A 26,548-nucleotide genomic window follows, 5' to 3' on the forward strand; every position below is an offset into this window, starting at 1 on the left:
GAAAATATGCAAATGGCCATTAAGTATAAGAAAAAATGTTCAATGTCACTAATTATCAGAGTAATGCAGATCCGAACTACAATGAGCTATCACCTCACACCTGTTAGGATGGCTATCATCAAAAAGACAAGAGAGATTGGCAAGGGTGTGAGGCAAAGGGAATTAGGTACGCCATTGGTGGGAGTGTGAGCATATCCACTATAGAAAATAGTATGGAGGTTCCTCAAACAATTAAAAATAGAGCTACCATATAAAATCTTGCAATCCCACGTTTAGGTATACATCTAAGGAAATGACATCATTATCTTGAAGAAATTTCTGTACTCCTGTGTTCACTGCAGCATTATTCATAAGAGCCAAGATATGAAAACAACCTAAGTGTCTGTCAATGGATGAATGGATAAATAAAATGTGATCATGTATATATTCATATGTATACATACACATATATGTATATACACACATACATATATCATTTGTAATACAAATGCCTGACTTCAGCTTTGATCACAGAGGCACCCATTTCAAAGACGGCACCTTTAATGAATACATTGCCAGGTATGACTAGATAAAGAATTAAGCCATCTTGCTAACACTGAGGAGACTTGTTTTACAGATCTTGGTTCATTTCAGTAACTGACTATTTGAGCCACTTGTTTTCTATCTCTTCCTTCACTTTAAATTTCCACTCGTATGTTTTAAATTTTACCAGTATAGAGTGAGCCTGTGAAGCCCTTGACCTCCAATAAAAGCAGAACCCCAAGCCCATGTGTGTGTTCTCTCTACCCATGACCTCTCTGTGTGACCCCATGTATGCCATTTTCTTCCCAGGATCTGTGAGTAATACACCTTTTTCTTTCTTTCTTTCTTTCTTTCTTTCTTTCTTTCTTTCTCTCTCTCTCTCTCTCTCACTCTCTCTCTCTTTCTTTCTTTCTCCTTTCCTTTCTCCTTTCCTTTCCTATCCTTTCCTTTCCTTCCCTTCCCTTCCTTCCCTTCCTTCCCGCTTCCTTCCTTCCCTCCTTCCTCCCTCCCTCCCTTCCTCTCTCTCTCTCTCTCTCTCTTTCTCTGTTTCTTTCTTAAGTTTCCTGGTGGTTACTGCTAAAGGATATCTTGCAGTCATAATAAGAACTGCAAGCGCTGGTCCAGCCAGAACACCGGTTATCAATAGGCTGGAATGGCACACAAAACAGCCCTAAGAAGAGAAGGAAATCATGCCATCTGTGATAACATCTATGAGCCCAGAGGACATTATCTAAGCGAAATATCCAGACACGGAAAGGTAAATATGGTATGATCTCACTTCTATGTGGAAACTAAAAGAGTTGAACTCATAGAAGCAGAGAGTGGAACAATGGAGGCCTGGGGAAATGGGGAGATGTTGGTCAAAGGGTAGAAACTTTCAGTCATAAGATGTGTAACTTCTGGGAATCTAATATACAACTTAGTGACTATACTTAATAATACTGTATTGTATACTTGAAATTTGCCAAGAGAGTAGATCTTAGGTGTTCTCACCAGAAAAATAAAATAAGGCAACTATGTGATGTGAGGTGTTCATCGGTTGTGGTAACTGTATCACAATGTGTATGTGTATGAAATTATCACACTGGATACCCTAAAAAGTCATGCTGAACAATATAAATGTATACAATTTTTATTTGCCAATCATTCTTTAGTAAAGCTGGAAAAAAATGTTTAAAAAGACACCTTTTTGCCTTTTACCATTAGAAATTTTACTGGGCTTTCAGAAACCTAAACAGGCTATTAGGTGTTTGTTGGTTGGTATTTTCATTTTATTCACTCATTACTGCAGTTAAAGAAATGAGGTACTTTCCCAGAGGCAAACAAGGTCCCATATTTGTCAATAAAAAGCAAAAACAAATAATATTGATCTATCTATACATAATTTCAACTACAGCCAACTGGAAGGGCTACCCTTTGTTGATTGTGAGAACTATCTATTGCTGTGAAACCTTCTTTTTCCCTTTTTCATTGGGTGTGTGTGTATATGTGTGTGTCTTATCATCAATTGCAGTAAAGGTTAATCTGCGTGCTAACTGACAAAAGATGGCAAAGCCTAATGAAGCATGTGTGCAATATCACTAATCAGACGAAACAGCTAGGGACAACATGGCAAGCATTCCCTAAATCACTCCATGAGCACCAGGGCTAAGGTGCACCAGCATCGACAAAGGACATTTCCTATGTTTCAAAAAGCCATTCTAGTGCTACTTTTCCAAGGCTAAAGATGAGTTTATTGTATCATGCTGTCTGTGGCTTCTTTCCTTTAACAGTCTATAGCAGACACTGTATGTTTATTTCCTTGACACCAAACCTTCCAGATCTGGTATTTTTGCCATAAGCATCTTTGCTGTGAGCATTTTTGTTACATAATTAATTGGCCATAAGTTAATTTGCCGTAAAAGATAAAAACACAAAAAATAAATGAGATATTCACTAAAAAGGACACAATAAAGCACAAAAAATAAAATTAGAAAGACTTTATTGCAATATATAAAATATATGAATAGATTTAAAATGTGTGTAGACCCATAGCAACACTGTACAAATAAATGATTCTGTATTGTGGGTTGTACCTAAGTACTTGTCTTTAAAGTCATTTGGTCATAGTATTATCTATTTTTTTTTTTTTTGGCTTATTGCCTTGTCTCCTCATTCGGCACTGTGCTTTTTTTGCTGAAATATCTTCCTCCATATGAGAGAAATAATTTTCCAAAGACCAGAATGCAAATTTGCAACTGAGTTTGTATTGCATTGTGAAAGCCTTCTATACTGTTGTTTGTTCTTAGAATAGTGTCATATGTCTGTTGATAGGTATTCTAAAGTTCTATGGGAAATGTAGGTTCAAATCTCTATGCTAGGTCTAAACCATTGTGAGGGCTAAAATTTATATTATATTATATTATATTATATTATATTATAAAATGGGAGTACTGTGTCAATGTACAAATGACACCAAACTGTCAACCAGCTGAAACCAACAAACTGTCAAACCAAGTTGTCAAAGAGCCACTTTTTTAATCTTTTATGGCAAAATTGCTTTACAGCTCATTAGTTATGTGGCTAAACTGTTTGTTGCAAAAATGTTTACTGTGAAACTACCTAGGACTAAAACAACACCTTCCTACCTTGCCTTCTTCTGCTTTAGGAACTACAAAGCCAAACACTAATTTCCCAGCATCCCTTTCAGCTAGTAGTAACCAGTAACAGAGCAATCATTAAGTCATTAAATCACTGAAATGTAAGCACATCATTCCAATGACAAAAATGGTCTGTGAAAGAAGAGTTTCAGACATGGATAGCACAGCTTCCTGCCCGACCCCATTTTTTTCCATCCAGAATGTAGACATTATATTTGGCAATTCAACAACCATCTTGTGTCCAGGAGGCAACAAAGACAGGGGAGAAAGTTAATAAACTTACTAAGAATGGCACAAAGAAAATGCAAAAAGAATCTGAGCTCCTAATGGTGATGTGGAGCAGGTGACCCATGACCAGCATTTCACATTACATGAGGAAAATTAACCCCTACAAACTCTCTAGACTCATTCTCTCACAGGTAAAAGCATTCCTAGTTGGTACAGAGATGTACTGTGGTTTACTATAAAGCCTATGCTATAATATGGATGATGATTACAACAATTACTAGTCAAGACTATAGCATTTTAAGTAAAAAGATATCAATAATACTTATCAATAATAAAGGGAAGTAAAAGAATGTGAAGCCCAACAACAACAAAAAAGTAATAGCGAAAATGACTGTAATAGCTAAGAATTACCTGGTGATTATGGTAGTAACTACTGTAGGAGTGAATTAGGAACAGGCTGAGAAGAAAGCAACCTTTGGGGTTGGGAACATATATGCAAAATGGAGATGACAACAAAATAACATGTTTATCAACAGAGGCATTTCACAAAATATGACATCCAAATGCCCAACAAATATATGCAAGCCCTCCTATTTGTATTCATTAGGGATAAGCAGATAAAAACCCCAGGAGGCATACTACTGTATACCCACCATAATGGCTAAGATGAAAAAGACACAATATAAAATGCTAAAGATGTGAAACAATCATAACTCCCATATGCTACTGATGGGAGTGTACTTCTGTACAACCATTGGAAAACTTTTTGGAAATATCTACTAAAGCTAAACATATGCTCACCATAGGACCCAGTAATTGTACTCCTGGCGACTTTTACAAAGCAACATATACATATGCTCACAAAAATAATCCATAAGAATATTCTTGGCATCATTATTGATTAGAGCCCTAAATTGGAAATAACCCAATTGTTTATCAGCAGATGAATAGCTAAATCAATTGTGGTATATCTATACAATGGAACAGTATACATCAATGAAAATGAATGAATTTGACTATATGCAATACCAGTAATCTCACAAATACAATGCTCAGTGAAACAAGCCCACCACTAAAGAGTACAAGAGCATGCTCTATTTGTATGAAAGTTAAAAAGGCAAAACCAACCTATACTATTGGAAGTCAGCATAGCAGTTACTTCTGGCACATACTGAAAGGTAGTAAACACAAGGAGGCACAATATGTGTGGTGGGGTAAAGTTGATGTTCTGCATCTCAATCTGGGTTCTGGTTGTACAGCTGTGTTCATTTTCTGGAAATTTCTTGGGCTATACACTTATGATTAGTAAAATAAAAAGTTTACCTAAAATTATTACCAGAGGACATTCCTCCAAAGACAGACTTGAACAAAATTTCACACCAATTAGATGGTTCAAATAAGAAGGTATATCCTTGACTCCATTTGCTATGAAGAAATAAGATGTCCCATTCAGAACGAATGTGTTACAACTACCTAGGGTGCATTAATCTCTGCAGAAGAACTTCCAAATAATCAAATTCAGCACTGATAAAACACCAACAATCCCTATAAGCAAGAGAAAATCTCATTTATCTATACCTTCAAGTATTTAGTGTCTATCAAGTACTGGACACTGTCCTGGGAGCTGGAGATTCAATAGTGAGTAAGACAGATAAAAGTCTTGACCTCCTGCCTTAGCAACATATTTATAGATATGTCTCCTCCGGCAAGGGAAACAAAAGCAAAACTAAACTATTGAGACTACACCAAAATAAAAACCTCTTGCAGAGCAAAGGAAACCATCAACAAAGCAAAAAGGCAACTCACTGAATGGGAGAAGATGTTTGCAAATGATTTATCTAATAAAGGATTAATATCCAAAATATACAAAGAACTTTATACAACTCAACACCAAACAATAAATGTCTGATTAAAAAATGAGTCGAGGACCTGAATAGACATTTTTACAAAGAACACATACAGATTTCCAACAGATACATGAAACAATGCTTAATATCACTAATCTTTAGGGAAATGCAAATCAAAGCAAATACAAACCACAAAGAGATATCACTTTATAACTGTCAGGATGGCTAAAATCAAAAAGACAAGAAATAACAAGTATTGGTGAGTATGGAGAAAAGGGAACCCTCGTGCACCCTTGGCCGGAATGTAAATTGGTGCGACCACTGTGAAGATAGTATGGAGATTCCTCAACAAATTAAAAACAGAACTACCATACAATCCAATAATTCCATTACTGGGGATTTACCCAAAGAAAAGAAAAACACTAATTCAAAAAGACATATGCACCAGTATGTTTAGTGCAACATTATTTGCAACAGCCAAAATATGGAAGCCACTTGTGTCCAATGATAGATGGATAAAGAAGAAGTGGTCTGTTTGTGTATGTACATGTGCTTCTCTGTGTGTGAATACACACATACTGCCGTCACTCAGGTTCGTTTCAACCCTAAGTTCCTGAATGAATAACACCTAGGAAATTCATTTGTTTATTCTGGAAAGTTCTATCAAAAGTATGACTGAGACTATCTCCTACTGTTTAACTTCTTGAATCAGTTTCATCTGGTAAGCTCACTAACCAGAATTAACTATGAATTGAATCTAAAAGTGTATAAGGATATATGTTGTTTGTAAAACAAACAAACAAAAACCAAGACAGCCAGATGTAGAGTATTTGTTAGAGTTTGTCAGTGAGTGCAAACCACACAGTGTGTGAGATTATCTGAGACAAAAATATGATTATGTGAAGTGATGGAAGTGAGTGTGCAACACTATAACAGTGTGTATGAGTAAGGGTATGTGTAACCAAGGCAGAAATCTTGTGACTAACATAAATCTATTTCCACTAATGAATTTTTTCTTGAGCTTCTTCATTGTTCCCCAAGATCTCCTGATATAAAAGAAGTCAGCTGTTTAATCTGACATTACCATATCCAGTCTCCTGTGGTACATTCATGGGAAAAGGCCGGCATGTAAGCAATCTAATTCAAGCTCAAGGCTGCATCAGAGTTATTCTCTATTCAAAGGATTAAACCCTCAAAACTGGCCCCTGATCCTTCCTGGAACATCCCTTCCTTTCCCCACTGAGAGCAGCTGAACACCATCTGTGCTAATAGGCCTGTGACTCAAAACCCATAGACCTCCTAGGATGGCTGTGGACTCCCGTTCTCAGAAGGTCTTTAAAAATAGAAGAGATATTCTCTTCTGGGGGTATGGCTTAGGCAGAACTCTAGCCAAAAAGATGATGGTCCTTTCATAAAGTCCTATCAAGAATTGTTTATTATCAGAATTATTGAGTTTGGTGATTAGGAGGGACTTTTGCCTCCGGCTGAAGTCAGTCCTTTGCACATAGCATAGTTTTATTTTTTAAACAATGTTATTCCCTATCTTGTCAGCATCTAATATCTAGTTTAAGCAGCATCTTCTCTATGAAACCTTCCCTGGCTCCTCTTCCCAATCTACAGCTGAATATATACTTTCCTCTGACCCCTCCAACCTTTTAAAGAATATTTTGGTTCACACATTTTTCTGTCCCTTAAGGAATATAGGTTTTTGAAGACAGAGACCATAACTGTCCATTCTCATGTCCAGTGGCAAAGAAGATGCATAGTATGCAGTACATATTCAATAACAATTTATTGAAGCCGTGTCAGTGACCAGGTAATACTTATAAAATGGAACTTTTGCAAAAATTTTCCCCCAAACACAACTTAGGAGCTGACTTAATAAGTGGGACAGAAATTAAGCCATCTACCTCATCTTTAAAAAAAAATTATCCTGTCCAGCTCTCTTGTGAGAAATCAGGCTCTGATAGATGCAGAGTCTTTCCTAAGAGCTTACAATAACAGAGATGAGCAGAACCTTGAATGTCTTTAGAAGGGCTCTAGAGAATTTTTCCTCCAACTGATCAGGGAGATAGAGAGAGAGTAGAAGAGAGATTTAGGGTTAAACTGAAGAAGAAAAATAACTTCATGATTCCGTGTGCATTGAACATAATAAATATCATGCTTTGGATAATAAGGAAAGCTGAGAAATTTAAGAAAAACACCTCGTTTGTTTGGTTTCAAGACTTGTTATGGTTGATATTTTGCTTAGCCAACAAGTTGGTCCCTTGCTAAGAAAATGTTTTTGCAATACAACAGCTTAACGTCAAGGTTTCACTATGAGCAAGAGGAGAGTAGCCTCTGATGTCTGGGAGTTGGCTTGCTGGGCTGATGTGGTGCTGCTATCAGCTAGGTTTTGGTGTTGCTAGGCACTGGCCTAGCATGTAGGGCTATGTTTTAGTGTTCTGTTGAACAAAGAATATCTCACAGAACACCATTATAACACAAGGCCACCGTGTACCCATGATGGAGCAAGACAAAAGGGAAACTGCTCCATAATCACACTTGTGCCAGACAAAAAGATAAGCACTGTCCAAACCACTAAAATGACCAAACATCCCCCAGCCCAGTTAAAAAGAGTGACTGCTGCTTCTCCACTGATTGCAGCTTTAGCCTTGGTCTCTTCTTCCCTTAGATAAGATCTGTTAAGGTACTCAATTATAAAATTGCCCTGGCTCCCTGAAACCATCCAATCTGAAGTAAAACCATCCTTCCTTAAATTCTCCTAAAAATACCTAGCAATAACCCAAATTCTATAAGTCCTTTCTTAAACCCCCTTACTGAGATGCCTCACACTTCCCCAAGGAGAGTATTCATTGTGGCAATAAGTAACAATAAACCCAACTTGCTCAACTATAGTTGTCTTACTAGTGGCTAGAGGTTTTTATTTGTTACATTATTTGAACATTAGTTGTTCATTAAAGTACAGACCAACTTCTCCACAATGCCTGAGTTTAACACTAAGATATTAAACACTCTTGATTATATTTTACAATTCTATCATATTGTTATCATAATTTATTGTTATTCCATCCCACCTCAGTTAAACAGAATATTTTAGAAAACCCCAGCAGAAATGATGATGGAATAAATTATTTTTAAGGAGTGAGAAAAAGAGAAGAAACAATTGAAGTTTCTCTTTTCTTGCTCTCCTTGTGTAAGACAGAGAAACAGCCTTCTATAACATAGAGCTCTGTGATATAGTGGTCAAATTTTTTTCCATGGAAGTTATGCATTTTCCTGAGATCCTCAGCTCATCACCATAATTTCTACCAGTTGTCTCTGCACAGAGATTTCTCTATGGAGCTGTCATAATATTTTTCTTCCCACTTAGAATACCAGAGCATTTCCTCTTCCCAAGTTCTTCTTGTGTTGTATAATGTGACAGGCTATTAAATCAGTTTCTCTTCCTCTCTTTAAATAAAGCACAGAATCAAATGCAGTGATCGTTCAGAATTAAAGGTGACAACCTGGAGATGTTTGGATTCATTCTTCAGTTCTGATACACACACATATGCAACCCACATCTCTCTTGAGCACATTCTCACTCTCTTGCAAACTCACACACACACACACTGTACAGTAATAAAAACATGTTAATAATTAGTTGTTTTAATTATGTTAGTGTTTTATTATCATATCAGTCATGTTATACTACAGCAATAACTATTATGCATATTAATATAAAGATAATTTTGGAAGGAGGACAGAAGTATAATTAGACTCACTTAAGTGAGCTCAAATGATGCCAAGCCAAGGAAAGACTCATTCTGTGACTGGGACCAGAGAGGATGACAATGGCCCTAGGAGTCTGCACATTAAAATCTAACTATTTAAAATATTTTTTAAAGACTTGCCTCCTTTGCATCTCACGGTTTGCTGGTAGGGACACACTGGTGTGATTATTCCAGATAGGTAAATAGGTAAGCTTAAAATATGTCTATATCCTTTGACACTTCCCCTAAGAAAACAATCATAAGTGTTCACAGAATTAAAATAATAATAATAATAAAATAAAATAAATAATAATTAAAATAATAATAAAAAATAATAAAAATAAAATAATAAAAAAATAATAATGGATGGCTATCCATTAGGTAATTCTAAATTTTTTAAAATGTTTATTTATTTTTGAGAGAGACAGAGCACGAGTAGGGGAGGATCAGTGAGACAGGGAGACACAGAATCTGAAGCAGGCTTCTGAATCCGAGCTGTCAGCACAGAGACCAACGCAGGGCTTGAACCCACAAACAACAAGATCATGACCTTAGCAAAGGCCAAACGCTTAACTGACTGAACCACTCAGGTGCCCTATCAATTAGGTAATCCTAAGTGCTAGGCCTTGCTGTGTGTTAAATCCCCAAACAACTTTACAGTGTAGGTGCTTTTATTGTCTCCATTATACCAATGAGAAAATGGAGGAAACTGACCTGTGCAAGATGTTATAGTTGGTAAATAAAGGAGCTAAGATTAAAATACAGACTGTCTGTAACCAGGATGACACTGTACCAGTACTGTCTCTCACAGTTAGAAGCATGGTCATTGCAGGATTATTGACACATCCTGCTTTTTCCCCGGTATTATCCATCATAACTGACCCAGCTGCTTAGGCCTTTGGAATCAATCTAGATCTCTCTTTTTCTCATACCCTTTTTTCAACTCATCAGCAAATTTTATAGAGTCTACTTTTTAAATACATCTCATTTTCAATCACTTCTCATATTCTCCATGGTTACCACCTGATCCAAACTGTTACATCTCTCACTTGGACAAATACAGTAGCTCCTGAGTCGTCTTCAGCATCTGCTCTTGTCTCTGTATGCTGTCTGGCACAGCAAACAGTGTTATCTCTTAAAATGCAAATCACTTTCCTGCTCTAAGCCTTCCAGTTCTGTACACACTCCCAGCCCCCATCACATTTGGAGTACAAATCCAGGATCCTGACCATGGCTTATCAGGCCCTACACAGTCTGGCCCCTACCTGCCTCTCCTGCATCATTTCCTGTCTCTTGTCTCCATATCCCACTGCTCTCTAGCCTTCTTGCCTCCCTCCTATTGCTTAAATAGGCCGAGCAAATGTCTGTGTCATGGCCTCTGCTCATCTTTCTGTTAGAAGACTCCTTCCCTATATCCAGATGGCTGACTCCCTTCCCCATTTGAGTTTCTGTGTAAATGTTGCTTCCTCAGATAAGTCCTCTCTAACCATGATTTTTTTTAATTTTTATATTTTCTTAAATGTTTATTTATTTTTGAGAGAGAGAGAGAGAGAGAGCGTGAACAGGGGAGGAGCAGAGAGAGAGGGGAACACAGAGTCTGAAGCAGGCTCCAGGCTCTGAGCTGTCAGCACAGGGCCTGACGTGGGGCATGAAACCACGAACTGTGAGATCATGACCTGAACCCAACCGGCTCAGATGTTTAACCAGCTGAGCCACCCAGGTGCCCCTCTAACCACAATTTTTAAACTGGTCCCCATCCCATCATTCCCTACTCCCATCCCTGCTTCATTTTTTTCATAGCACTTTCTACTACCTACCATAGGTTATATACTCATGGATGAACTTCTCTCTTGCCAGTGAATCATTATAGAAAATATTTATTAGGACCGGAAAATGTGGTTGGGCATTCAGGGTGGCAGGTAGGGAGGGAATGGATAAGAGAAGTATCAAGTAAGCAAAAAGATGGAGATAACTGTTTGGGCTCTGGTGACACCCCCAGCCATGGGTGCACTGGCTTCTAAAAAGGGGGCAAGAATAATGGGCACCAATGGGAGAAGGTTAATGGTACAACCAAAGGACCCAAAATTTGAAGTAAGATGATTTTTGAGAGCACGTTCCACATATGCTGACCACATAATCTTGGAAATATTGGTATAAGATCCCTGACTTTCAGTTCTCTCATCTGTGAATTGGCAATGAGTATCGCAGTACTGAATTTAAACAGACTGTTGTGAGGAGTCATTGAAAAAAATGTGAAAAGGCTATGTACTCTTATTTCTCCTAAGAGACATTAGTCTTATTTCCTCCTCCTCCTTTTTCTTTTCTTCTTTGATCTATCTAGTGGTGGTAACATACAGACACATTATTCTTTAAATTGGGGTTTAAGACCAAGAGAGAGATTTCAACTTATACTTTCTGTTGTACTTCTTGAGGCTCTGCATTTCCTATTTTCAACACTCAGAGTAAAGTCTCTCCTTTTACAAGTTCTATATTTGCATCTTTCAAACCTCTAAAACACTGTCCTAAATGGGAATTAAGATTACAAATATGCCTATATCCCCCCCATCTATACCCTATAGGGTACTCACAGGATCATGTGGGAATAAGATGGGGCTCCTTAGTTAATTAAAATTTCCAGATATAGACTTTTAAACTATGTGGCAAACATTCAACACTCTTCCTATTAGGGTGGGTTTCTGTCCTTGGCCAAAGACTGCCCATGCATGGAAAGTCAAATGCAGATGCTCTAATCATGAGTTCTAGTCTTCCATGAGAGTGAAGACATCTCTAGATGACTTGAAACCCCAGACTTAATTACTGCCAGCCTTCCAGGCTTCCCCGCTGAGCTCCTGGACATTGTGGAACAGGGATAAGCCATCCCTACTATGGCCTGCCTGGGGTTTCAATGCAAAGAATCCAGGAGTTTAATAAAATGGTTGCTTTAAGATACTAATTTTTGAGGGGCACCTGGGTGGCTCAGTTGGTTAAGTGTCTGACTTTAGCTCAGATCATGATCTTGAGGTTCATGGGTTCGAGGCTGTGTCAGGCTCTGTGCTGACAGCTCAGAGCCTGGAGCCTGATGTGGATTCTGTGTCTCCCTCTCTCTCTGTCCCATCCCCCACTCATGCTGCTGTCTCTCTCTTTCAAAAATAAATAAGCATTTAAAAAATACTAAATTTTGGGCTGATTGTTATACAAGAGTAGTAACTGGAACAAACTGGCTGAAGCAAATCTTCAATAGGGGCAGGTTTAAATTGATTCCCCTACCATAAATCCATTTTTCAGAAGCTGTTTTGAAAAGGCTAGAATTCACCCGAGGAAGGTTAAAAAGGTACCAGAATTTCTGCTTCAACACTTAGTTCCAAAACTGTAATCTTTCAACAAGAAGAACTAGTCTTCACATTCCAGAAGAAAATATCTAAGACTAAATTCTCAGATGAGAGAAAGCTATTGAAATATCAAGTGTTTGACTAGCCAAGATAAAGAGTTGAACATTTCTGAGCTTGAATCAAGATAAAATATTTAATTAGCCTATAAACTGACCTCGAGAACATCTGGAGTTTCCAGAAGGGAACATTTTTCTTGTCACTTTTTCTGAGACTGCCAAATTGTGGGGGCTGGTGTTGACACAGAAGCAAACATGGAAAGGTAAGGTTATCAGCACAGCCTCTCTGATTCCCATCCACAGATTAGAGAACATGGACAAGTGGAATGAAGTCACTCTGAGTCTATTTATCTTCTTTGAAATGCAGAGAATGCACAGGAAGTGGAGGCTCAGATAATTCCTGACCAGGAGAGCCGAAACCAATCGATCAAAGTGATTAGTCAGAGATTGGCAGAAACTTAAAGACTTGTTCAACTTTCTCACCAAAAATTCTCTTATTTTATACAGACGAATGGGACCAAGAATTTTTGTAGGGCTGAGTGGCAGACCAGAAACTTGCCACTGGCATTAAACACACCTCAAAATGGGTATTACCTGATAACATCTTCCATATATTAAGCGCTAAGTGCTGTGCTAACCACATTAGTTTTGCACACATTATCTCTTTTAATATTTATTAGGCATTCACTTTGACCCACGTACTATGTTAAGCAATTCTTTTTTTAAAAATTTACTACCAAATAACACCCAGTGCTCATCTCAACAAGTGCCCTCCTCAATGCCCATCATCCACTTTCCCCTCTCCCCCACCCCCCATAGACCCTCAGTTTGTTCTCAGTATTTAAGAGTCTCTTATGGTTTGCCTCTCTCTCTCTCTGTAACTTTTTTCCCTTTCTCCTCCCCCATGGTCCTCTGTTAAGTTTCTCTAGGTCCACATATGAGTGAAAACATGGTATCTGGCCTTCTCTGCCTGACTTATTTCACTTAGCATAATACCCTCCAGTTCCATCCACATTGCTGCAAATGGCCAGATTTCATTCTTTCTCATTGTCAAGTAGTATTCCATTGTATATATAAACCACATCTTCTTGATCCATTTGTCAGTTGATTGACATTCAGGCTCTTTCCATGGCTATTGTTGAAAGTGCTGCTATGAACATTGGGGTCCATGTGCCCCTATGTATCAACACTCCTGTATCCCTTGGGTAAATTCCTAGCAGCACTATTGCTGGGTCATAGGGGAGTTCTATTTTTAATTCTTTGAGGAACCTCCACACTGTTCTCCAGAGCAGCTGCACCATATGTTAAGCAATTCTTAAGCATCATCTCATTTCATCCTTATGATAAACCCATGGAATAGGGTTGTTTTGTTTTGTTTATTATCTCCATTTTACAGATGTTGAAAGCACAGGCCCAGGGAAGTTGACATATTTGCATAAGCTTACATGGATCACTCTAGTGGTCTGAGTCCAGAGTTTATAGTGTCAGCCACTTCACTGTCCTGCCAATCATTCCTTTAATCCTCATAATAACCATTCAGACACAAAGTAGCAGGAGAGGCTCAGAGATGTTAGGTGACTTTCTAAGGTCACACAGTTAACCTGTGCTGGACCTCAGTCATGTTTTCAAACTGTCTGCTACGGCAGCTTCCTAAGTTGTCAGCCACAGGGATTTCAGAATGATCTGAAGCCTGGTGATTCACAGTATAAATAATTTAGTTTGATTCTGAGCTAAACCAGCTCTGGGTCTATTTATCTTCTTACGGTATTCTTTCTCTGACTTTTCAAATGGTCCTTAGCTATGGAACCACCCTTTCCTCTTTTCAACAAAAATCTTACACAGAACCCCAATATATTTAATAGTTAAAGGTGACATTTTATTAGTACAAAATTACTTCATAAGCTGAAATTTCTGTCGCTCACTATAATGCCAATCAATGGGAACATAATCTGAGAGTTAGTGGTTTCTGATGTCTTAAGAGTTATCTATGTTGTTTCCTATTATATGTTTTAAATATTAACACATATTCTAGGAAATGTTCTGTATCTTGATTGGGATGGTGGTTACCCAAGTGTGTATATATTTGTCAAAACTCATCCAACTAAACATCCAAAATGGATTTTATATGCAAATTTCCTCATCAAAATTGAGAAGCAAAAAAATTATATTTATATTTATATTTCAAACAAATGTTTGCAGTACTTCCAAAGTAGCTAGGCTCCCCACCCCCACCCCCAGAACACTATTTCTAAGTCTTCAAAACAAATGGTGCAGTGACTCAGAATGGGGAAGTTGAGAATATTTTGTGTCCTAAGGTTCAAACAAAGACACTGAAGAACTTCAATCTCATTCCATGGATTTCCATGGCTTAAAAAAAAAATATTTAAGGGGTGCCTGGGTGGCTCAGTCAGTTAAACATCCAACTCTTGGTTTCAGCTCAGGCCATGATCTCACGGTTCATGAGTTCAACCCCGTGTAGGGCTCAGCGCTGACAGTGTGGAGCCAGCTTGAGATTATCTTTCTCCTTCCCTCTCTGCCGCTGCCCTGCTTGCATTCTCTCTCTCTCTCTCTCTCTCTTAAAATAAATACATGAACATAAAAAAATACAATGCCTTAAAAAAAATTAATCCCTGAGAGTCAACAAGAAAAACTTGCTACCTCCTCTATACTCAGTTACTTCTGAAGCAGACAGAAAATTCAGTGGAAGGAAGCTGTGTTTTCAGCAAATAATTTACTGTTTCCTATATTGTCTCAGCAAGAGACCCAGGTGGAGGATAAATCCAGATGGAATCTAGGGTGGGGGAAAGAAGACACAGGGAGACCCCAGTCTCCAATGCTAACCATAACCACAGCTCTCCTTGTCTCTCTCTGCTTCACTTTCCCCAGAGAAAGAAGAAAAGGGGAGAGAGGAAAAGAAGAGGAGCACAAAGAAGTTTAAAACCAAAAAGATACAAGGAAGGAAACAGAGGCTAACAGATCCTGGGAACAAACAGATCCAGAGTCCTCATCCCTGAGTGGCAGGAAATGTCCCTCCAGTATCATCTCAGGACTCCATTCAACACAGTTACAATGCTGCCTGTGTAGTTTACATACAAACACATAAAATAAAATCTCTTTAAGTCAAACTTTTTGCCTCGGGCACCAATAATCCTACCTCCAGGTAAAAGGGATAAGCCTAAAGGTATAGGTGAGTTCTAATAAAATGAGTTCTTATTCTGCTGAACAAGAATAGGACAGTCCTCAAAAATCCAAGGGTCTTTGGAGGTGAACATGGGGAAATGGACCATGGAAATGAAACCCACTTAACTACTTAATTACAAGCATCTATTATGGCAGGCATTGTGGTAGGCACTAGGAATGCAAAAGTCAATAAAATGGTCACAGTTTTAGTGTCCTAGAATTTATTTCTCCAATGACCTCCTGACATGTCTCTACTGCTCTGGCCTCTAGCCACAGGGCTCTTGTAATTGCATCCATGCTCAGAACACTTGAGGACCCAACAGCACACCTTTATTTTGAAAACAATTCTTGAAAAATGACAAACGTTCCACAATCATAGTACTTATTGATCGCTAATTCTGTTGAATCAGCTACTATTATAAGCATTCAACAGATATTGAGTCATTTAATACTCATAATGGTAGGTAGCTACCATTATGATATCCATTTTATAGGTGAGGAAACTGAGGCACAGAATGGTTTGGCTAATTTGCCCACTGGTACAGCTAACAATGGCTGGGCTAGGACTTCCCTCTAGGTAGTCTGGTTCCATAGCCCGAGCTCAGAACCCTATGCCATGCTCCTTTGGGAACCTTTAGGAAGTCAGGCTGAAATCATATAAATTGGGGGATGATGAGGATGTTTCAAGTATTTACCAAAGCAAATCTAATTTCTGTTTAAAAAAATAAATGCAAACAGTTTTAAGTGAGTTATTGGATTCTCTGAAGAGAAAAAAACAGGTTCATCTTAAGGACTCGTAGCATTATATGGGGTTACTCTACCTCCAAAGAGGCCAGGATGAGAGACACACAGAGTCATGGAGACAACATGGGCACCAGAGACACAAAAGATCTGGGTTCAAATCCCATCACCACTTCTTCCTAGTCTTGTGACCTTAGACATGTACTTTTCTCTGTGTTAGTTTCCTCACCTGTAAAATGGGTAAGCACAGTCGCTATCTTCTAACACTTTCATGAAGGCTCTATGAAAATGCGTGTAAAGATTTAGCACAATGCAGACACTCAGAGACTGGTACTCATTTTTCTCAGAAGAGGGCAGTGAAGGATGGTGGCCGCAGTTTCTAGAGTCAGACTGTCTGGGTTCAATCTTTCATGACGCTCCCACTTACTCCTTGTGCTCCCCTTGAGCAAATTCCTTAACTCTTCTGTGCCTCTATATAAAATATATAGGGAGCCCAAATTATGAGGTTGGTTTACTAATATGATGACACATAAAAAGTGTTTAGATTACCTGATACACTGTATAACTACTCTCAACATAATTCAAGTTATCATTGTTAATAATTTTTTAATATTTATTTTTGAGACAGTGAGAGAGAGGCAGAGTATGAGTGGCAGAGGGGCAGAGAGAGAGGGAAACACAGAATTCGCAGCAGGCTCCAGGCTTTAAGCTGTCAGCACAGTGCCTGACACGGGGCTTGAACTCATGAGTAGTGGGATCATGACCTGAGCCGAAGTTGGATGCTTACCTGACTGAGCCACTCAGTCACCCCAAGGTATCATCATTAATAAACCACCATTACAATTAATTTTTAAAATAGATTAAATGGATTGAAATTACAAAGGAAAGATGATTTTCTTAAGGAGATGATTATCAGTAGTAAGTCTAGTTTGAACATTAAAATACCCAGGAAGTATGTTGCAAACATCTCCTTGGAAGGGGGAAGGTGGTGTAAGCTAGAGACAGAGGGCTCTAAATCATAAATACTTCCTGAAGCTCTTTCCCTGAACTGTAATTCCACTTTTCAGACACTCATCATGAGACTCAAGGTACATTATAAAAAGCCATGGTTCCCAATGCCTCAGTTTGGATGTCCAGACTGTGGCTTGCCAGTTCTGCAAGCTAAGGGGACAATGAAGCCCATGTCACGGTGCTTTCCTCGCTGCAGGAGGCCAGACGTTATTCTTCCAATTGATAAATCATCTTCAGGACACACAGGAGTTAATTAATTAATAGTCAACACAGGATTTCAGTTCAACTTGCTTTTCCCTCATTTGCAGCTCCAAATTTACATCTTGTGCAATTCTGCTCTCAGACACCATGACATTGACAATTTTGAGATTTCAGTGATAAGAAAGCCACTCAGTCACATCATATACAATGCAGTTTTCTTCTCTCCTTTTACCCAAGTCCATCACCTACAGAGTGAACAACTGCAGTCCCTGGTCAAAGGGATGTGACCTCAGGCAGCAAGAAGGAAATCTATTTTTGGTTCTAATATTTCATTTCGTTTTCTATTCAGTGCTTAGGGTAAGATTTCTGTCACCTTTCTAATTTATTTTAATGTTTTATTTATTTCTGAGAGAGAGAGAACAGGAGAGAAACAGCGTGAGCATAGGAGGGTCAGAGAGAGAGGTAGATACAGAATCTGAAACAGGTTCCAGGCTCTGAGCTGGCTGTCAGCACAGAGCCCGACGTGGCGCTCGAACCCACAAACTGTGAGATCATGACCTGAGCCGAAGCTGGACGCTTAACCGACTGAGCCACCAGGCGCCCCTTCTGTCACCTTTCTAAAGGAAAGATTCTTATTAAGAATGTGTTAAGGAGGAGGTAGAAAACAACATGAAAGTTTTCCCAAATGGGAGTTTGATGTGAAACTGCAGTGAAAACTTTGTGAACAACTGAAGAAAACTGTTGTTTTTTTATCATCTGTCATGCTAGGTGTTAGCCACCAAAACGCTACAAGTCAGCAAAGTGTGAACAGAAGATCTTTCGAGAAAGGAGGCTGTTTGTGATATCCAGAGGGAATGCTTAATTGCCTTAATTTTCATTTTTTCAGCTCTTACCTGTGTCCACAACTAAGACATGTTTGAGAGACCCAGCCCGGGCAGGTGCAGGAGTATAGTCTAAATTCAAACACCTCCAGGGGCCAGGCTAGGAGGGCGAGTGATGGGCCAGACTCATACTCCGGATACAGGCAGCCGCTACCCATGTCCGGCTCATTGTTGTACAAGGATTAAAGGTTCCAAAGGCACTTGGATGGCTCAGTTAGTTAAGCATTCAGCTTCGGCTCAGGTCATGATCTCGCGGTTCATGGGTTCGAACCCTGCGTCGGGCTCTGTGCTGACAGCTAGCTCAGAGCCTGGAGCCTGTTTCGGATTCTGTGTCTCCCTCTCTCTCTGACCCTCCCCTGCTCATGCTGTCTGTCTCAGAAATAAATAAAACATTAAAAATAAATAAATAAATAAACATTAAAAAAATAAAGATTCCGTGTTGTCAGGTTTTCTGGTTACTCTAAAGAAACCAGAAATCTGAAGTTTTAAGAAAAAAATCTAATGTTTTAAGTTTTGTCAACCAGTACAGATGTGCTTGAACACGTTGAAGGCCAAACAAAATGTGTGTGGGACAAACACAGGCCTCCAGCCTCAAGTCTGTAACCTTGGGCAAGGTGCAGAGCATATAGATTTCAGAATCAACCAGATTCCAGCTTTACTATTTATTAGCTGTGTGGCCCCAGGTGATTTACTAATTCTGCCCAGCCTCAGTTTCCCTACCTGGTGAGGAAAGTCTCCCTGGAAGAGTAGTTGTGAGGATTAGAAAGAATATATGTAAAATGACTAATTCCAAGCTGGTATCAACATATATAGATGGCTACTTTACTTTGTCATCACTCAAACGTTCATATTGCCTGACCTGTTTTCATTAAATTCTAGTACTTTGGAGTAATGGAAAATTGATTATCTCTGTTACGGGTTGCAGGTAAAACCGCTATTTAGGGCTTCATCTTCCTGGCTCACACACAAACCAGTGATGGCTCACTACTGTCCGGAGCATGAAAGAGACTTGTTCTATGGAATTCTTTCATGAGTCCTCTGGCCAAAAGGGAATTGCTGAAAAAATTCACATCGCATTTATTTGGACTCATATCTCATCATGGACTCATATTTTCCCAGCAGCGATGCTATATCGTACGGCAAACACACCCGACATCTGGGTGGGTAGGAAATGGGGAGACAGGATGGAAAATAAGGAGACATGGAAGAGTGGTTTATTTTTATCCCCATCCCACATAGAGGTAGCCTATGCACCCTTGAGATGGTCTACTGTAGCGTAAGCCCTGATGGTTTTTTTTTTGTCTTGTAAAGCTGGTGCCTGATTTAATCTTCCACTGCTGAGGCTTTCAAAAAAGGATCCACTTCAAAGAGGACTATCTCAAATAAACACACAGCCAGCCACCAGACTTCATAAAGAGCCATTCCACCTTCCCCCACTGATGCTCTTTTGTTTTAGACATCTTGATTGATTTTGAAAACTGACCATTTGGTCCCCTTGTTTTTTCCCTTCCTGTACTTCATATTTCGTCTCTTACATTTTAAATTCATCAACAAAGAGTGGGCCTGTAAAACCTTAGGCCCCCACCCTTAACTCCAATAAAAATAGAACTCCAGGGTCATGTGCACACTCCCTCTCTCTCATTCTACCCAAAACCTCACTGTGTGGCCCCAGGTGTACTATCGAATTTCCAGGTCCCATAAGTAATAAACCTTTAATTTTTCAAACTTCCCTGATGGTTATTGCTTAAAGACATCTTGCAATCATAATAAGAATCACAAGTGCAGGTCCACCCACCACACTGGTTATAGATAGGCTGAGATGCCATGAAACATCTACCCACCACACATTCAGGGGGAGGAAGACTTAATTTAAGTCTGGACCTTGTTTTGAGCCTTCTTCCTCAAAGTCATATGACCCTCTGAGCCTCTAGCCCTCCCTCTCTAAGACAGAGTGAGTTCTTCTAGACTCTGAGGTCTTTGAGGATACCACCCAGATTCTATCATAATACCTAGTACATGCTGGAGTTAATTTCAATGCCTGTAACACCTTTATGTGAGGCTATTATAAGAAGCAAATGAAATAATGTAAGTAGATGGCCTTTGTGAATATAAAGTGCTATATGGAAATATTATTATAAACAATAATAATCTTGCATCAGGATACACCCACCAATAATTATTAGATATAACCACACTACTTGCTACTAACAATTATTATTATCAACAATCCACCAAAGCACATAATTCATCATAACATGTTTTCATATGGAATTGATCCAAGGATAGTTTTCAGAATTAGAGCTTCCTATAGAGAAACTAAAAAGCTGTGTATTAAAATTAAATGTTAAAATAGAATTAAAGGTGATTAGAGCAACATCCTGGCAATGTGGGAATAATTTGGCTTTTTCCAATGAGGACAAGAACATGCCATTTATAGGCTTTCTGCCAAGGGCCATGGCATTGTGGGCTTAGCTCTGCTTCATGCAGAACATCCAGTGTACCCAAGGGATAGAGCATATGCTCCAGGAAACTGAATACAAGGCCTTACAAGGGCCCTTGTCTTTTGAATCCCTGAGAAGTGTTAATTTTTCCTACTTGGATATGATGTTTGGTTCCAAAAGTGAGTGAACACATCAGTACTCACCAGAAAGCAGAAGGAAATTATTTCCACTCTTCATTGGATAATGGAATGTGGTCTAAATATCATTACACTGAACTGCACCATATACTGTTGCCCCTATATGGCCAGGTGTGAGTGCAGGGAGGTTTTTTTTTTTTTTTTTTTAAATAAGTATGATTCTAAATTAGGAAAATTAAATGGTAAGTCTGAAACTCTCAGTTTGGAATGTATTTCCAACTAACAAGTATTTTTTTCCCTTCCTTTCTAACACTTACAATCATGGCCATTAAAGATTTGCTGAAAGTTTCACTCAACAAGAAAAGCACCCCATCTCCGTATTCTGGGAGGAAACAAAAGCATCCTCTCTCTCTTCTCAGTCCTCAGACATTCATCCCAAACTCTGCAGATCTGCAAAGAGCAACCGTCTTGTGTGCTGAATTTCAGAACAATTGATTTCCAATATTTCAAAGACATAGATTTATCCTCATTGACCCTTACTACCATTAACAGCATAGAAGGTCAGGCTGTAGGTTTTTTTGAGTCTAAAAATCAGGTTTACAGTTTCATGATCACTTTAGAGGCCAATGTTCTTTTCCAGGGCTAACAGGCTACAATGTATTAAAAGAGTAAATACTTCACTTCCATATGGGAAGGCCCTCTGAAAGCAGTTCTAACTACCGCAGTAGTAACCTGAGCTGTGAACCAGGGCAAAGCAGAGCCCCTTCCCTGCTGCAGTTCCGTTATGAAAAGCACAGGCCAGCAATCACAATAAAAACGAAATGTCAAAACTCTAGTTACATCTCCTCCAAAAGCCCTGATGTTGTAAAATTAAGAGCCCACTGTAACATTTTTCCAAATTCTATTTCGTCTTCTCCCCCACACAGCCAAATACTCTAGTACACCAAAGAGACTCTGGAACCACATTATTTACATTTATTCTTAAATTAATTAAAATAAATTACTAGCTGAATGGTCGTGGGCAAATCCTTAACCTTTCTGTGTTTCCTCATCTGTCTATTTCCTCACAGGGTTGTTGTGAGGACCAGATTAGCTATTTTACATAAAGCACAAACAATGCCTGACTCTTGATGAGTACCCAGTAAAATGCAGCCAACATTAAGTTTTCACTCCAAAAAATAAATGATGTGTCATGTGGCCTCTGTCAGACAGCCCTCCCTGCTCATCCCCAAGGGTCACTAAGTCTACCAAGAACACAAAGATTAAGGTTAAATCTCAAAATACCCACAGCATGAAAACAGCCATGTCAAAGTATCACAATGCAAGCAGAAATGAGATCATGTTCATTTCAAGAATTTTCCATCTTATCCAAATAAACCACCTGAAGACAGGAAATGCAAAAACATTTCTGAATCAATCCCCACCATGCTTCTGTCCATTGCCTTGGACATGCCTACCTCAAACCACTGCCCATGGGACTGCATCTTGAGGATGACGCAGGGGTCAGGTTTGGAAAGAGCGTCTCTGTCAGAAATGCCTTTGCACGCCACACGCAGCTCAACTTTGGTCAGGCAGGGGCTGTTAAAGATTCCCAGTGTGTTGGCGGCCGACTCATAAATGTTGCTCATCTTCTTCATTCTGTTTTAGGCAAGAAAAAGAGGAAAAAAGACATGCCAATCACCACAGTATTTGTCAAAGGAGAAAGGCTTCCAATCACCTTTCAGAATCTTGTTCACTACACAAGTTCTAATACTGAATGTATTTATTATCTCACTTTTTCCCCCAGTGGCACCGTTCCAATGAAACAAGCAAACAAACAAACAAAACCAAAGAAATGACAAAAAAAAAAAAAAGAACCCCGACAGGTGCTGGTGCACTTGGCTAACAACGCTATTTTTCTATATGATTTGCATGCATGTGCATAGTAAAATTTTTAGCTTGTGAAATAAAATTAATGAATCAGCACAAACTGTAATCCAGCTCTATATTAAGTCCGTGGCTTCTGTGAAATTTTACAGATTTGTTGGCTAATCAATTTAATCACATTCCAAGTGTCTAAGACTCCCTAAAAATCCAGGTCTCCTTCTCCTTCTCTCCTTCTACGTGATGGCACACAGAACAATATTGTCCTCCCTGAAGACACAGTCCAAATTTCCCTTTCCTGAACCCTGGCCCACCTTCTCAAGATGTCAACAGTCAGCCAGCTCCAGGAGAGAGGCTCAGAATCTGATTTTCTGCCCCAAGTGCAGAAGTCCATCCTCAGCTTTCATCTCTCTTACCTGCCACATCAGAATTCAGAATCAAAAGGAAGAAAGTAGGAGGGAGACTGTGCAAGAGGAAAAGCACAGGCTCTGATTCTGAACTCATGGCAAAAGTAGCCAAAATAAGCACTGCCATCTCCACGGGATAACCTTTATGGTAACACTTGGCATCATGGAGGCCTGGGCTACTGGGAATCCCCCAGAGGCCACCAACACTCTCCACCTTCTCTGAGAGGCTTGGACCTGTGAAGATTTTGGAAGATTCCCGCATCAGTGAAATTCAATGTCCTTCTCTTGGAATACTGTTTCCTTGCAGATTTCCTAGGAAACCGCAGTGACTTCCTCAACTTCACACAGTATCAGGGCCTTGGTTTGGAATTTCTTCATCTATAAAATGAGGGCAATCCCTCTTTTCCTTCCCTTTTCCACAAATATTCAGTGAGTTTCCCCTTGGTATCTGGCACCATACTAGGTTTAAGGACACTATGCCACCTCTTTCACAAGGGGATGAGTGTGCCTTAGTATTACACACCACACACAGACACACAGACACACACAGACACACAGACACAGACACACACACACACACACACACACACACACACCTGTGCACACCCTAGCTGGTCTCTCCAAAATTAGCTGCTAGCTCCATGCCAAAGCCAAGCCTTTTCCAATCTGACAAAGCCCCATCCTCATGGCAGTTATCACCCAATCTTCTCTCCCAATGCTTTTACAAAGTTCTCCACTCTTGCTCTCCATCTATTTTCCTTCCTTCCTTTTCTTTTTTGTTTTTTAATTCTTTTTAACATTTATTTATTGTTGAGAGAAAGACTGAGCATGAGCAGGGGAGGGGCAGAGAGAGAAGGAGACACAGAATCCGAAACAGGCTCCAAGCTCTAAGCTGTCAGCACAGAGCCCGATATGGGGTTCGAACTCACAAACCACGAGATCATGACCTGAACTGAAGGCGGACGCTTAACCGACTGAGCCACTCAAGCACCGCCTTATTTCCTTTTTCATTTTCTCTCTCTTCTCCCTCCCTCCCTCCTTCCTTCCTCTTCCTTCCTTCCTTCTTTCTTTCACGTCTAACTCTCCAGTGCCCTATTTATCTAATTATTATGAACACAGGTTTTTCTCTATGTATACTGAAGGGAAATTGTATTGATTGCCACAAAGTTATGTCCTCGAACAGGAATGGACAGGCTATGTCTTCTGTGTCAAATGTGGCTCACTATTTCTTTGGGTAAATAAAGTTTTATTGGAACATGGGCAAGCTCATTCATTTACATATAGTGTGTGGTTGCTTTCACTGCAAAAACAGAGTTGAGTAGTTGTAACAGAGACTACATGGCCTGCAAAGCCTAAAATATTTACCATCTGGCCCTCTTTAGAAAATGTTTTCCAAGCTCCACTCTTAAATATCAGGTAAGGGGAATTGACAGTTGGGGAAGAGTTACAATTCTGTTTTAGTATCTGTTACGGGATCAGTTTGAGGACAAGAGTTGCTCTATGTTCAACCATACTGAATATTAACAGGGATTTGGGGACATTCTTTTTTACATATGAGGTAATTCAGGCTCAGAAAGAACTGGCACCTTACCCATGTCACACAGTTATTCTAGTCATAGAGCTGGGGCCAGAATGCCAGTTTTCTATCCCCTAGTCCAGTTTTACTTTCACCACTCATAATACCTTTGGGTGAAGGATTGTTTGCATCTATTAAGGAACAGTGGATACAATATTCCTGATTTATTTCAATCTCCATACAGAATCATATTTTCCTTCTATTTGTAAGTAAACTTTACTCATGTATAGGAAATTTACAAATCATAAATGCACAGCTTAATAAATAGTCCCTATAATTTTATAGGTTGTGAATAGAACAATTTTTAGAGCAACATAGAAAGAAGACAGAGCATATATGAGATGTAATTTTTTAAAAAATAGTGAAAAAAAAGCAATAGACTAGTGGAACACATGGATTTGTGTTCAGGCAGTGTTGGAAGTATGTTGTGAGCATTTTATCAACTTTTTGATAAAGAAAGCTTATTCTTCAATCAATGTCTTCCTGAATTCTGCTTTTCCCAATGCATTAACTGGATCCCTGGAATCCACATTTCTCTTGTGCTGTTCTAAGTGGTCTCTCCTATCTCTAGAGGCATTGCCTCTTCTAACTGACCCTATCCTTGTAGACTCATGCCTGTGTCCATCTCTTTTTTTTCTTGTTGTATTTTGTTTTTCTTAAATAATTCATTTTTAGAGCAACTTATTTTTTTGATTGATTGAGAGGAAAGGTACAAAGATTTCCTATATACCTCCTTTCCCCCATCTGCATATCCTTCTCCTCATCAAAGTGCCCCACCAGAATATATCTGTTACAAATGAGGAATCTACATTGCCTCATCATTATCATCCAGAGTTGATAGTTTACATTAGAATTTATTTTCTTCGTGTTGCATATTCTATGGGTTTACACAAATATAGAATGGCACGTACCTACCATTACGGTATCATACAGAATAGTTTCATTGCCCTAAAAATCCTCTGTGCTCTCACTATTCATTCCTCCCTCTCCCCTAAGCCTTAGCAACCACTGATCTTCTACCGTCTCCATAGTTTTGGCTTTTCTCAGAATGCCATATAGTTAGAATCATAGAGTATATAGCCTTTTCAGATTGGCCCCTTTCATCCATCCACTTGCTTGACCCACTGACTCCTTTCTATAGAACACATGCTTTTTGTACAGAATGAGACATCTTCTTTAATGTCTAGTCTTAATCATAAGGTATAATGGAAAAAAAGGCTCAGAAGGAGCTTCTCTGCTAACTAAGTGTATCACTGTGAGCAGGGTACTTAATACCTACCCTGAAGAGTTGCTATGATAAACAACTGAAATAATATATGTAAAGTGATTAGCATAATGCCAGGTATACACTAGGTGCTCCAAAAGTAGAGCTATTATTATTGTAATCTGTCTGCTTTCAGTATTAAATGATTCATTTTCCCACTGCCAACTGAAACTCTTTTAGAATTTCCACTGTAACTTTAAGATCAAAGTTCTGCTAGCCCCCTTAAATGCATTCTGTCTTTCCAACCCACACCTTCTGGGCATAGCTCTCTCCACCAATGCATATAGCTAGCTCCCAAATCAGTACTTTGTCTGAAGATTCATATACATTAACTAATAACTCTCATACATTCACAAGGCAGATAGTAAAACTAGGGTAACAATATATGGGAGACCCAGGTGGCTCAGTGGGTTGGTTGAGTATCTAACTCTTGATTTCAGCTCAGATCATGATCCCAGGGCTATGGGATT

The 26,548-nt window shown here is 39.1% G+C and overlaps 1 protein-coding gene across 1 annotated transcript in view; it reads right to left on the reverse strand.

Annotated features, from left to right (window-relative positions):
- Positions 1 to 26,548, reverse strand: part of CPNE4 (copine 4) — a 462,890-nt gene that overhangs the window by 311,144 nt on the left and 125,198 nt on the right. Inside the window, exon 2 of the mRNA XM_077752280.1 lies at positions 22,426 to 22,606. Coding sequence (XP_077608406.1) covers positions 22,426 to 22,605 — 180 coding nt within the window. The 5' untranslated portion in view covers position 22,606. The remainder of the gene's footprint in view (positions 1 to 22,425; positions 22,607 to 26,548) is intronic.

The sequence above is a fragment of the Crocuta crocuta genome, unplaced genomic scaffold (genome assembly GCF_008692635.1).
Source record: "Crocuta crocuta isolate KB4526 unplaced genomic scaffold, BGI_CrCroc_1.0 scaffold580, whole genome shotgun sequence".
In the NCBI taxonomy this organism is placed as follows: Eukaryota; Metazoa; Chordata; class Mammalia; order Carnivora; family Hyaenidae; genus Crocuta; species Crocuta crocuta.